This window comes from Hibiscus syriacus, unplaced genomic scaffold, assembly GCF_006381635.1.
Source record: "Hibiscus syriacus cultivar Baekdansim isolate YM2019G1 unplaced genomic scaffold, ASM638163v2 tig00110904_pilon, whole genome shotgun sequence".
NCBI classification, from domain to species: domain Eukaryota; kingdom Viridiplantae; phylum Streptophyta; class Magnoliopsida; order Malvales; family Malvaceae; genus Hibiscus; species Hibiscus syriacus.
Window position 1 is genome coordinate 467,260 of NW_024062907.1, and position 12,124 is coordinate 479,383.

Here is a 12,124-nt window from a genome sequence, read left to right on the forward strand (position 1 = left end):
AAACCAGTTGCTTATCAACAACTTGTTCGTATTTTCTATTCCAATGTCGTGTGTTTACAAAATGAGTCCCAAATCGAGATCGAAAGTATTCTCTCTATCTCTTGGGGCAATATATTAATATAGACTCGACTATATAGCAAGTGCATTTGGACTCGATAACCAAGGTTTAGATAATGAGATAGATTTAGTGCCTTCACAATATGAAGTCAATTCGAGTGCAATCGTTTTAGACTATCAATAACATTTCCTACACTTCATGATCTCTTGGTGGTTTGGACCATCCATAGGTAAATACTCTAGGTTTAGAGCTGTTGACTTATGGTGGATACATTGTATCCAATATAAAAAGAAAATAAATCTCCTTAAATTATCTTTGGGGAACTTGTAGAAATTGTAAACAACATTCCTTCAAAACGAGTTGAAATCTTAGTTTATGGTTTTCTACTAAGCAACATGTTTATCAAATAAGGTCTTAAGGTAGACCTAGACATAGCCATCCCTTTGACCATCGAAATTGATCTCAAATCCTTACAAAAATCAGGATGGTCAAGAGACAAAACAGAATGGGTTCGCTCAACGAAGAAAACTCCCGGTGCTAGCTCTTCACGAGCTGCTTCAGCTCCGGCTCAAGAGCTTGAAGATCTCTTACGGGATGTCGACGATCCCATAAACCAGACCGATGACGAGCTAGCCAGGGAAGAGAGTTCGATGCCTTCATATTTTTGATCATTCATGGAGACATTCAACTTGAGGTTTGAATCCCTAGAGTCTCAACTCACTGCTCAACATCTAGAGCAACAACGGGAAAATCAAGCACTCAACGCTAGGATCAATGATCTTGCACGAGATGTGGATACAATACGAGCACATCTATCTCCTCCCGATCCTCCGATGGATGACTGACCTTATCTTGCTAGTTTTTGAGGTTGAACTATATTTACGAACCTATGCATTGTTTTAACAATTTGATGGATTTGTTTATTTAACAGATTTGGATATTTGGTTGTTTGGATATTTTTTGTTTTGAATGTTTGATTTTAAATGATTGGTATGTTTGGACTTAATATGTTTCATTTAGTATTGCACTTATGCATATTCCATATTAGAAATATTATGACTAATACATATTGCATAATGTTTATGAATATTGATTATATGGACTAAAGGCTAATATTTATCTTGGCTTGATCTTTGCAGCTATATATATATCAATTGGCTATTTGTTTAAAAATTTATAGAGTCTTTTTGATTTAACAAAAAGGGGGAGAAATCTTATAGTAAGGGAGAGTAACTTTTCAAAGTGATTTTTCAAAAATCTTAAAATTTCTAAAATGTTTTGTTATATCAAAAAGGGGGAGATTGTTGAATACATTTTGATATTTCAATATAACAAATAAATATGTTAATGAATTTTAAGATTTTATATTCGATTCAAATTTTATATTCGATTCAATTATTGAATATTAGAAATATTACTCCAAGTTTTCAAATATCAATTTTTACTCCTTACTAATGCAAAATTGAGATTTATACTTACAATATTTTTGAAACAATTTTTACAAAGTATTTCGAACCATAATTGAGTCAAAATTGAGTTTTAAATAGGGAAGTACCGATACAGCCTTAACAGTATCGATACCCCCAAACATCAAAGCTAAAAGAGGTATTGATACCCTACATGGTATCGATACCCTTATATATAGTAGTACCGATACCATAGCCAATGGTATCGATACTACCCCTTTGTTTTTGACTCCGAGAAATAACAGAATGTAAATTGGGTACTGATACCATGATCGATATCGATACTTCTTTACATAGTAGTATCGATACCCCTTGGCCAGTATCGGTACCGTTGGTTTTGCAATGGTCGAAATATTTTAATTTTATACAGGTAGTACCGATACCCCTATGAAGGAGTGTTGTCCGCATTTCGTGACTACTAAATATGGACGCAAAATATGTGCAAGTATACACAATCGAACAAGTAATACAGTGATGAGTGAGTATCGTATCCACAGGGATTATAGAGATCTTGAGTAAAGTTTATGCACTATTCTAAAGTAACTAAGTAAAGCTAATGGTATTCACAAAATGAGAATGTTATGGCAAAATGAAATGGATGTTGGTGGGAATGGAATGATGGTAATATGGGAACAAATGGAGATGTAGTGGAAAATTATATTGTGTTCAGTGCAAACAAATGAAAATGTAAAGGCAAAATAAAATGTAAATACTGGATATCAGGACTTTAATTTCCTCACACAACAACCTACTATGAGAATGAGTGTAGGTGTCACTAAGGAAAATTTAAGTCTACTTCTCATAATGGTCTTACTTCTATGCCTTATCTGCCCGACAGAGTTACTAGGTTGCCCTATGTTATCTCTAGTTAAGGGACTCGACATATTGAAGATGTCTTGGCAAAACTGGTTGGCGTAAACCCCTACAGTGATCCTATTGGTCCAGATAACAAGATATGTCTTGGCAATACCTTTTTGCGACAACATTAACATCTAACCTATCACTCATGCACAACTCCTTTTAGTTGAATGCAATCCTAGCCCTACCCCTAAGGTCGATTAGGCCTAGTTACTCTAGAACCCCTTGCTTATATGGTTCCTCCATAGTTTCTCTCTAACACTACAGATATGATACCTAGACATTCTCTTGAACACTAAGTAATCTCTTAAGGAAAGGCTACTCTCATAGCTCTTACAACTTTAAGGCACTAAAATCCATAAACAAAAGATAATAACATAGAAAAATAACCATTCATTGAAGCAAATCTTAAATATCCAAAATAAACTCCCACCAAATAGGATTAGTTCATGGTGGGGTTCGAAATAAGCAAGCACAAAGCAAGTTAATATGTTCCTTACAACCCAAAAGATAAAATATGTAAGAAAAAAGCAAAGGGAAGGAGGAAAAGCCTTCAACGTGCACTGTCAGAGCTTCCCTCGGCCACCATGAACTGTCCAAGCGAACTAGCTCCTCTTGGATTCCTAGAACGCCACTCCCTCTAGCTTATCAACGGAGGAATATCGCAGTAAATAGGATTGATGGGGAACTTTTTCTTCAAATTTTTAGCTCTTGGCGGCGTGGGTAAAAGTTCAAAAGTCCCCCTTTTCATTGTGGCTTCATCTTCTATTTATAAGGAGAGAATGAACCTAGGGTTTTGTGTTAAAATTACCCCAGTACCCTAAGGTTCATTCTTTTATGTGAAAGTTGGTGCATAGGTGGTAATGGGCCCCTCCTATATGGCTGATTACAGAAATCACGTATAGTCAATGACAGCTGGCTCTTACTAAAAATATATTCTTTGACTTTTTTCTGCCCAGAAATGTCGTACGAGTTGTCGCGGCAATCGCATTTTACTCAGTAGTCTCATCATGTCATGGCAATTCCCTTTTGCTTATCCTTTCTCCCAAATCCTGCACATTATCAAACAAAACACATTCCCCATAAAGCAGCATTGATTATAAAATAAAATGCCTCGACAAACTGATTTCCACCACATACAACTATATGCTCCTAAATGCATCTATATGATCCTATATGAGCTCTTAGACAGTCAATAACTTAAGTGAAAAGGTCCCAAATATAACCTTTTTACGGAGTTATCACACCCCCAAACTTAAGCTATTATTTTCCTCAAGTAATGGATAGTATTAAGAAAAATAAAAATACAATGGCAAGTTCAGAAACAAAATAGTTATATGGGATAGAATTTTAGCCCTAAAAACATTTGGCTTCAACATTCTAACTAGTTTGAGAAATCAAGTGTTGTCCCCTAGGGCAAGATTCTTTGTTTGGGTGTGTGCGTGTTTGTATCCAGTCCATGTTTAACAAACCTAAAACTTTTCTCCGCAAACTTTCTTGTTTTTCCACGACATTCACAAGTTTTTCTCCCACATTGTTTTCTTTTTTTTCTTTTTTTATTAATTCTGCTACGAGGGGAGTCAGCCCATCACACGTACCATTCCACACTCTAGATGAAAGGGAGCATACCTTCCACCCCGCGAGCTAGTCAGGTAGAGTCATCCCGTGACTACTTTCATTCACTCATATGTTGTGGCTGCTATTTATTTATAGTTTCCAGGCAATGCCATGACATAGTGGAGTGTCCCTCTACAGATATGCCGAAGCATTTATTCACAATTTATTTTTTTTTTTCTTCTTTTTTAAAGTGTGGGGTTTTTATCATTCAAAGTTTTATGCCACAACATTCAAGAATTCTCTTATAAAAAATTTCTAAGTTCCTTAAGCATGGAAAACATACAATCGTTTTTTCAAAGGGTTCAAAGAAGCAAGTCCTACAGTTGGTTCTATCATCCTCAACAGTCATGTACATTCTATCCTAGGCATCAAGAGTTTATCATCATCGGGCATCACTAATTTATTCCAGAAAACTATTTCTAACACTTACTAATGTCATGGCATATTCATTCTACTAATACTATCATGCAATGATTTGGGAACCCTACCTCCCCCAAACTTGAGAGAAGCATTGTCCTCAATGCTTAAAAACTAAGGAAAATCTAAACTACATGCTATGAAATGCAATGCAATGCAAAATACCTTGACTTTTTATGCGGGTGGGGGTGCGGCAACCGTACGACGTGTGCGCTTTTGTAGTTGTGTAGGGATGGAATGTTCAGAATCTGATGCTGGTACAGTTGAAGGTTGGATGGACCCTAACCTTGCAAAGAAAAATATAATAACCAATTAAAGGAAACTGAATAAAAACAATAACAAAATAAACATTTATTTATGCACAGGAGTAAATCCAAAATGTAACGACATCTTCAAGATGCTTGGCAAGTCTCGATATCGTGAAAGAGAAGTGCAAATTTGTCATGTTCGATTGGAGCACTAGTATAGACCAAAATGCCCCACACATATAACAGTTACACCTTCAAAATATTTTTCCCTGGCAATTTTGTTTTTCACATATGAATGTAGGACCTTTTCAGTAGTCCTCTCTCCTTCAAAGTGCTCTCTGCATGAAGCTGAATGATATGGAATGAGATCTCTTTTCTCTCCTTTTTTTTGTGGCAACTTGAAACCATTGGGAAGCAAATTCGTTGAAGAGGTTGAGGTCATCCATGTGCCAGTAGCCACCATTGTGTACCTTGTTCTTTCCTAGAACAGTTACACCTTCAAAATATTTTTCCCTGGCAATTTGTTTTTCACATATGAATCGTAGGACCATTTCAGTAGTCCTCTCTCCTTCAAAGTGCTCTCTGCATGAAGCTGAATGATAGTGGAATGAGATCTCTTTTCTCTCCTTTTTTTTGTGGCAACTTGAAACCATTTGGGAAGCAAATTCGTTGAAGAGGTTGAGGTCATCCATGTGCCAGTAGCCACCATTGTGTATGACCTTGTTCTTTCCTAGACTATTCAAGTAAGGACTTTCTCTCCTTTTTTTTGTGGCAACTTGAAACCATTTGGGAAGCAAATTCGTTGAAGAGGTTGAGGTCATCCATGTGCCAGTAGCCACCATTGTGTATGACCTTGTTCTTTCCTAGACTATTCAAGTAAGGAAGCAAAACAACACTAACAAGAAAATTGACAATGTTAACATGCCAAAAAATTGTCTCGACAAATAATAATTTCTCATTAGGGAAATATTCCTTAATCTCCAGTTCATTCCTTAATTATTTTATAATTTCTAGCCTAGACAGATGATCAATCACTTGGGTTTAGGATGAGAAGTTCAATAGAATCCAAATGTTCAAATTTCATACCTGGTCTAGCTATGGGTAAGCTAGACGGACTCATCTCCTTTGGAATATCCTCGAGCTCCTCTTCGTCTTCTTCCTCAGGCTTCAATTGATTATTAGTGCATAAAAAATTGTTGAGGCAAAATTCTGCAACTTTTCTTTGGTCATCAATTCCTACTGATGGGGGTTTTTCTTTTGCCGTGGCAAAAATTTTCTTTTCTTAATTGGTTGCACTCTTCGAACCCTCATTATTGTTTTCCAACGGATGTGAATCTTCTTGCATCTTCGGATCTTCGTACATAATCTCATGATCGGGCTCTCCGAGTGTCTTCCCTCCAAACTTGGCATCTTTGTAGATTTTGGTGTCACTCCTTAAGGTGAATGTACCACAATACTCCTTTCTTAAGCCTTAGTGACTTCAGTATCACTAGGTAGGCTGTCATATTGGTAAAAATGTAATGTCGTGGCAATTTGGCCAACCTGACCCTCCAAGGCCCTTAAAGACGAGTTGTGGCTTTGAAGCAAAGCTTCTTGGCTTTTTATAGAGGTCGCATGGTCATGCAGCATAGTCATGCAGCATGGTCTTCGTGGTTGCTATAAAATCTTGTATTGTGGCCTCCAAAGAACTTGTGTTGGATGAAGATGGCACTCCCTCATTAGAATTATGTCATGACATATTTGTTCGAAAACCCTGTGAGTCACTGAAGTTCCGTTGCCTAGCGGGCTGACTAGCATTACTGGTTCCTTGATTTCCCCAAGAGAAATTTGGACGCTAACACCATCCAAGATTGAAGGTGTTAAAATAGGGGCTGTTATTGCCTCGATTGTAGTTCCCTACATAGTTGATGGACTCCAGATTGGTCGGACACTTGCTCTCATGGTGATTGCCATGGCATAATAGACATGCTGAGTTGGATGCCTTCATTCTAGTTTTAGACCTTGAATAGGGAAATTGGTAATCATGGTTAGCAATTTGATCAAGAATTTCAAAAGCCTCTTCAGGTGATTTGTCAAGAAAAGTGTCATTTGTCGAGGCATCTAGCATCATCCTCGTGAGTGCATTGGCTCCATTGTAGAACATCAAGACTTGAGTCCAATCATGGAATCCATGATTGGGGCACTTGCGAAGCAAACTTTTGTATCGATCCCAGCACTCATACATAGACTCTTCATCGCCTTGGTGAAAAGATGCTATGACATTTCTAAGATGGTTATTCATATTGGGTAGATTATGCCGTAGCAAAATTTTTTTGCACAAGTCAGCCCAAGATTTTATCGAGCCAGAAGGTAATCCATTGAGCCATGCCCTGGCGTGATCTTTCAAAGAATATAGAAATAACTTCAATTTCAGCACATCTTCATGCACACCTTGTTGTTGAAAAGAGTCACCGACCTCTAAAAATGCCCGAACATGTTGTCTTGCATCCTCATGAGGAGCACCACCAAATTGTCCAATCAAGTCCAACATGTCGAACATAATAGGTTTGAGCTCAAAGTGGGTTGCCTGAATCTTGAAAGCTACAATAGCAGGTTTTAAGTCATCCAAGGTGGGAGCTAAGTAATCTCTAATAGTTCATGGTTAAGCAGCATTCCCATCATTTGGAATTGTTGTGGCTTTTAGAACTACAGGATCCTTCACCTGATTTTGAACAACATGAGCCTCAGGTTCAATATAAAATAATGGTTTTTTGGGTCATTTACGGGTCATGCGACAACGTAACACCTGAGAAAGGTAAACCAATCCCCGGCAACGGCGCCAAAAACTTGTCCGCGTTTTATGACTTCTAAATATGGACGCAAAATATGTGCAAGTATACATAATCGAACAAGTAATACAGTGATGAGTGAGTATCGTATCCACAGACATTGGTAAAGTTTATGACCTATTCTAAAGTAACTAAATAAAGCTAATGGTATTCACAAATGAGAATGCTATGGACAAATGAAATGGATGATGGTAATATGGGAGCAAATGGAGATGTCATGGCAAATTATATTGTGTTCAGTACAAACAAATAAAAATGTAAAGGCAAAATAAAAAGTAAATACTAGATTTGATTATCAGGACTTTAACTTCCTCACACGACAAACAACTATAGGAATGAGTGATAGGAGTCACTAAAGAAAATTTAAGTATACTTCTCTGAATGGTCTTACTTCTATGCCTTATCTGCCCGACAGAGTATACTACGGTGTCCTATGTTATCTCTAGTTAAGGGACTCGACAGATTGAAGATGTCTTGGCAAAACCGATTGGCGTAAACCCCTGCAGTGATCCTATTGGTCCAGATAACAGGATATGTCTTGGCAATACCTTTTTGCGGCAACATTAACATCTAACCTATCACTCATGCACAACTCCTTTTAGTCGAATGAAATTCTAGCCTTATCTCTAAGGTGGATTAGGCCTAGTTACTATCTAGAACCCCTTGCTTATGTGGTTCCTCCCTAGTTTTTCTTGAACACTACGAATATTCTACCTAGACATTCTCTCGAACACTAAGTAATCTCCTAAGGAAATGCTACTCTTATAGCTCTTACAACCTTAAGGCACTAAAATCCATAAACAAAACAGATAATAACATAGAAAAATAACCATTCATTGAAGTAAATCTTAAATATCCAAAATAAACTCCCACCAAATAGGATTAGATCATGGTGGGGTTCGAAATAAGCAAGCACAAAGCAAGTTAATCCGTTCCTTACAACCCAAAAGATAAAATATGAAAGCAAAGAGCAAAGGGAATGAGGAAAAGCCTTCGATGTGCACTGTCGGAGCTTTCCTCAGCCACCATGAACTGCCCAGCGAACTAGCTCCTCTCGGACGCCTATAACGCCACTCCCTCTAGCTTATCAATGGAGGAATGTCGCGGCAAATAGGATTGGTGGAGAACTTTTCTCTGAATTTTTAGCTCTTGGCGGCGTGGGTAAAAGTTCAAAAGTCCTCCTTTTCATTGTGGCTTCATCTTCTATTTATAAGGAGAGAATGAACCTAGGGTTTTGTGTTAAAATTACCTCAGTACCCTAAGGTTCATTCCTTTTATGTGAAAGTCGGTGCATAGGTGGTAATGGGCCCCTCCTATATGGTTGATTGCAGAAATCACATATAGTTAATGACAATTGGCTCTTACTAAAAATATCTTCTTTGATTTTTTTCTGCCCAAAAATGTCGTCCGAGTTGTCACGACAATCGCATTTTGCTCAGTAGTCTCATCGTGTCATGGCAATTTCCTTTTGCTTATCCTTGCTCCCAAATCCTACACATCATCAAACAAAACACCTTCCCCATAAAGCAGCACTGATTACAAAATAAAATGTCTCGGCAAATTGATTTCCACCACATGCAACTATATGCTCCTAAATTCATCTATATGATCCTATATGAGCTCTTAGACAGTCAATATCTTAAGTGAAAAGGTCCCAAATATGACCTTTTTACGGAGTTATCAAGTGTCAATACCCATACGCTCCCAGCAGACTTTTCAAATGGATTTCACACTACAACGACTCTATTGACTCCACTATGATTACCAACGTTCAGAACTCATCCAATGAGTATTTAAACAAGTTCTTGAAGCTATTGGTGATCAAGAGAAGCTATAGAAACAAAAGAGAAAGCCTTAAACATCAAGTTTGAGCAATTCAAGCCAAAATCCATTCAATATTCATTTTACTTTCAAGAACACAATTTGTGCTCAATTGTAATTATTCTTGAGTGTTCTTTCTTTGTTCTAGAATTGTGCAAACATATTACCTTGTGAGGTTTTTCTGTAAGTTTGTAAAGTTTGTAATTTTCTCTTTGAGAAGAAAGTGTCTCAAGAATTTGGGGTATAATTCTTTAGGGAGTTGTAAGGTTACTCTTTGTCCTCAAAAGAAAGACAAATTAGTGAATTTGTGAAAAATCCTTAGTGTGGATAGCTAAGGTAGTGGACGTAGACTATGGTTGAGAAAGTCGAACCACTCTAAATCGATGTGCAAATTATTTCTATTTTCTATCAAAGCTTCCACCAAAATTTTAATTGTCAATTCACCCCCTCTTGGCTATTTCATCCGATCGATTAACTCAACATGGTGTAATCCGATATCACATTCGAACCAAATACGAACTTGAAATAAATAAATTGTATTTTGTTAATTATTAATCCATTTCATTTTAAGTTGAACATTGCAATGAATGTCTCTAAATAATAATTTATTTCATTTCATGTAAATTGTCGATCTTAATTCTACATTTTATATTCGATTCATTTTTTAGTTAATCAATTTATTTTGTTGTATGTAAATATCGATTTTTTATATTCTATTCGCATTTTTAATAAATGAGGAGAGAATATTCTTTAAAGATAAGAAATAGGCGAGTTAACTTTCCCGACGGAAGATTGCTAATCTCGAGATTTCTTTTCAAGTTAAAAAATTTTATCTGATAAATAATTCGAAGCATATTAATTATATTTCAATAAATGAATAATATTTTAATTTTATATTTGATTCATACTTTCCACCAATTACGGCAACATGTAAGCGATTTCAGTACTAATTTTAGGCGCTGTGGGGGTGCTAATCTTTCCCCACACGTAACCGACTCCCGAATCCGTTTTAATCGAATCTTTGTAAACGCATACCAATTTTTTGCCTTAAAAAACGATTTTTCTTAAAATTGTTTTTAAAAAGACGTTTTTAGGTATTCAACTTACCTAACTCAAAGGTCGATGTCGACTATTTTCCATTTTATTCAAATTAACCCAAAATACCAATTTTCCCAAATTAAAATCATAATCGTTTTTAAAATAATATTTAATTGTTTTATTAAAAAAATGGTTATGATAGTTCCCATGCACTGTGCTCGTTGGGGGTGGTGTTTCCCTGGTTCAGTTTGAGACGACTTATACGGATGGCACCGCACAACTAGGTTTATGTGGGGACTTTATGATTCCGAATGCTCCAACTTGGAATAGTTCGCTTGTTCAACAGGTTTTTACGGCTACTGATGCGGACGCGATTCTTCAATGTGTTATCTGCCCCATCCATTCTGATGTTCTTATTTGGAGTGGTAATTCATCAAGCACATACTTCGTCTGTTCTGGCTATCGATGACTTCTTCAGCGTCAAACACCAACATTTCATGCCTCCATGCTTTGGCTATTTCTCTTGCGCTTACATACACTTCCTCAGATTCGTATGTTTGGCTGGCGAGCTGCTCATGAGGTTGTTCCTGTTGGCTGTCGACTCGCCCACGTTGGTGTTTCTGAAGTATGTTGTTGCTTATGCGGATCTCCGAATGAAATCGTCTCCCATGCTTTGCGTGATTGCTTGCTGGTCTCTCCAATTCTCTTCGAAGCTGGTTTCGATTGTCGGTTGGAAACACGGAATTTCTCATCCTTTGGTGCTTGGTTAGAGAACATGATGCTCAATTTGACGGTTCAACGATTCGTTACACTTTTGGTTTTGCTGTGGAAAATTTGGCATCGTCGGAATTTATATTTTTATGAAAGACGCTTATTACCTGGTTGGCAGGTAATCGCTTCGTCCACTGCTCTTCAGTCGGTCTTCTCAGCTGCGATAGTAGCGTCTTCTACGTTGCCATCTTCGGTGCATTCCGGTCTCTCATGTCAAAGATGGAAGCAACCACCAGTTGGTACTTTTAAAAGTAATGTGGATGGGGCTTGTCCCCGTTTCCCAGCATCTACAGCTATTGGCGTTCATGTCCGGAACAACGCTGGATCGGTCATGGCGGGTGAGGCTTTACCAGTGGTGCCGACTCGATCGACGGGAGTTGTTGAAGCTATGGAGCTTTCTCGGGGGATCCGATTGGCAGTGGAATTAGAGCTTCCGTCGGTGGTAGTCGAAAGTGATTCAATGAGTGTTTTGTAGCAGCTGCAAAACCGGTTAATGACCGATCTGCTATTCGGTTCTATCTTCTTGTAGGATGCTCATCCCCATATTTCTATCGATTTATTAGGCGCGAAGCAAATGGGGCCGCACATGGTATAGCTACTCGATTACGTTTATTTCCTTTTCCTCTGTAATTCCGAACTAGCTGAATGTTATTGTTTGTGCTGAATTAATGTTTAATTAATGAATGGTTAACTTCAAAAAAAAAATTAAACTAATGTCATTAATTAATTTAAAATATTAAAATTAATATTTTAATCTTATTATTATTATATTTCTTTATTTTTATGTTTTATATATTATGAAATAAATTAATTAATTTATGATTTTAATTTAAGCATTTTTTTAAAAAGTGTCATTCACTTATATTTAGAACTTAAGGGTCATTTTTTTATTTTGTAATAGATTCAGTTTATCATTTTCGTCCATAAATTACGTCCATAAGTTATTTTCGCATCAATTTAAATCTTAAAGTTGTTTAATTACACCATACCCTAAGCCTAATT

The 12,124-nt window shown here is 37.0% G+C and overlaps 1 protein-coding gene across 1 annotated transcript; it reads left to right on the forward strand.

The window, feature by feature from the left end:
• The first annotated feature begins 7,301 nt into the window (after window positions 1-7,301).
• LOC120146241 lies at window positions 7,302-11,597 on the forward strand. The gene is made up of 3 exons (XM_039159865.1): window positions 7,302-7,391; window positions 10,554-10,799; window positions 10,899-11,597. The coding sequence occupies exons 1-3, from the start codon at window positions 7,302-7,304 to the stop codon at window positions 11,595-11,597; spliced, it is 1,035 nt and encodes a 344-aa protein (XP_039015796.1).
• The last annotated feature ends 527 nt before the right edge of the window (window positions 11,598-12,124 follow it).

Coding starts and splice junctions, on each gene's coding strand:
- LOC120146241 (XM_039159865.1), top strand. CDS start 7,302: ATGGTTAAGCAGCATTCCCATCATTTGGAATTGTTGTGGCTTTTAGAA. Junction 7,392..10,553: donor TTGAACAACATGAGCCTCAG/GTTCAATATAAA, acceptor TGGTTATGATAG/TTCCCATGCACTGTGCTCGT. Junction 10,800..10,898: donor ATTCATCAAGCACATACTTC/GTCTGTTCTGGC, acceptor ACACTTCCTCAG/ATTCGTATGTTTGGCTGGCG.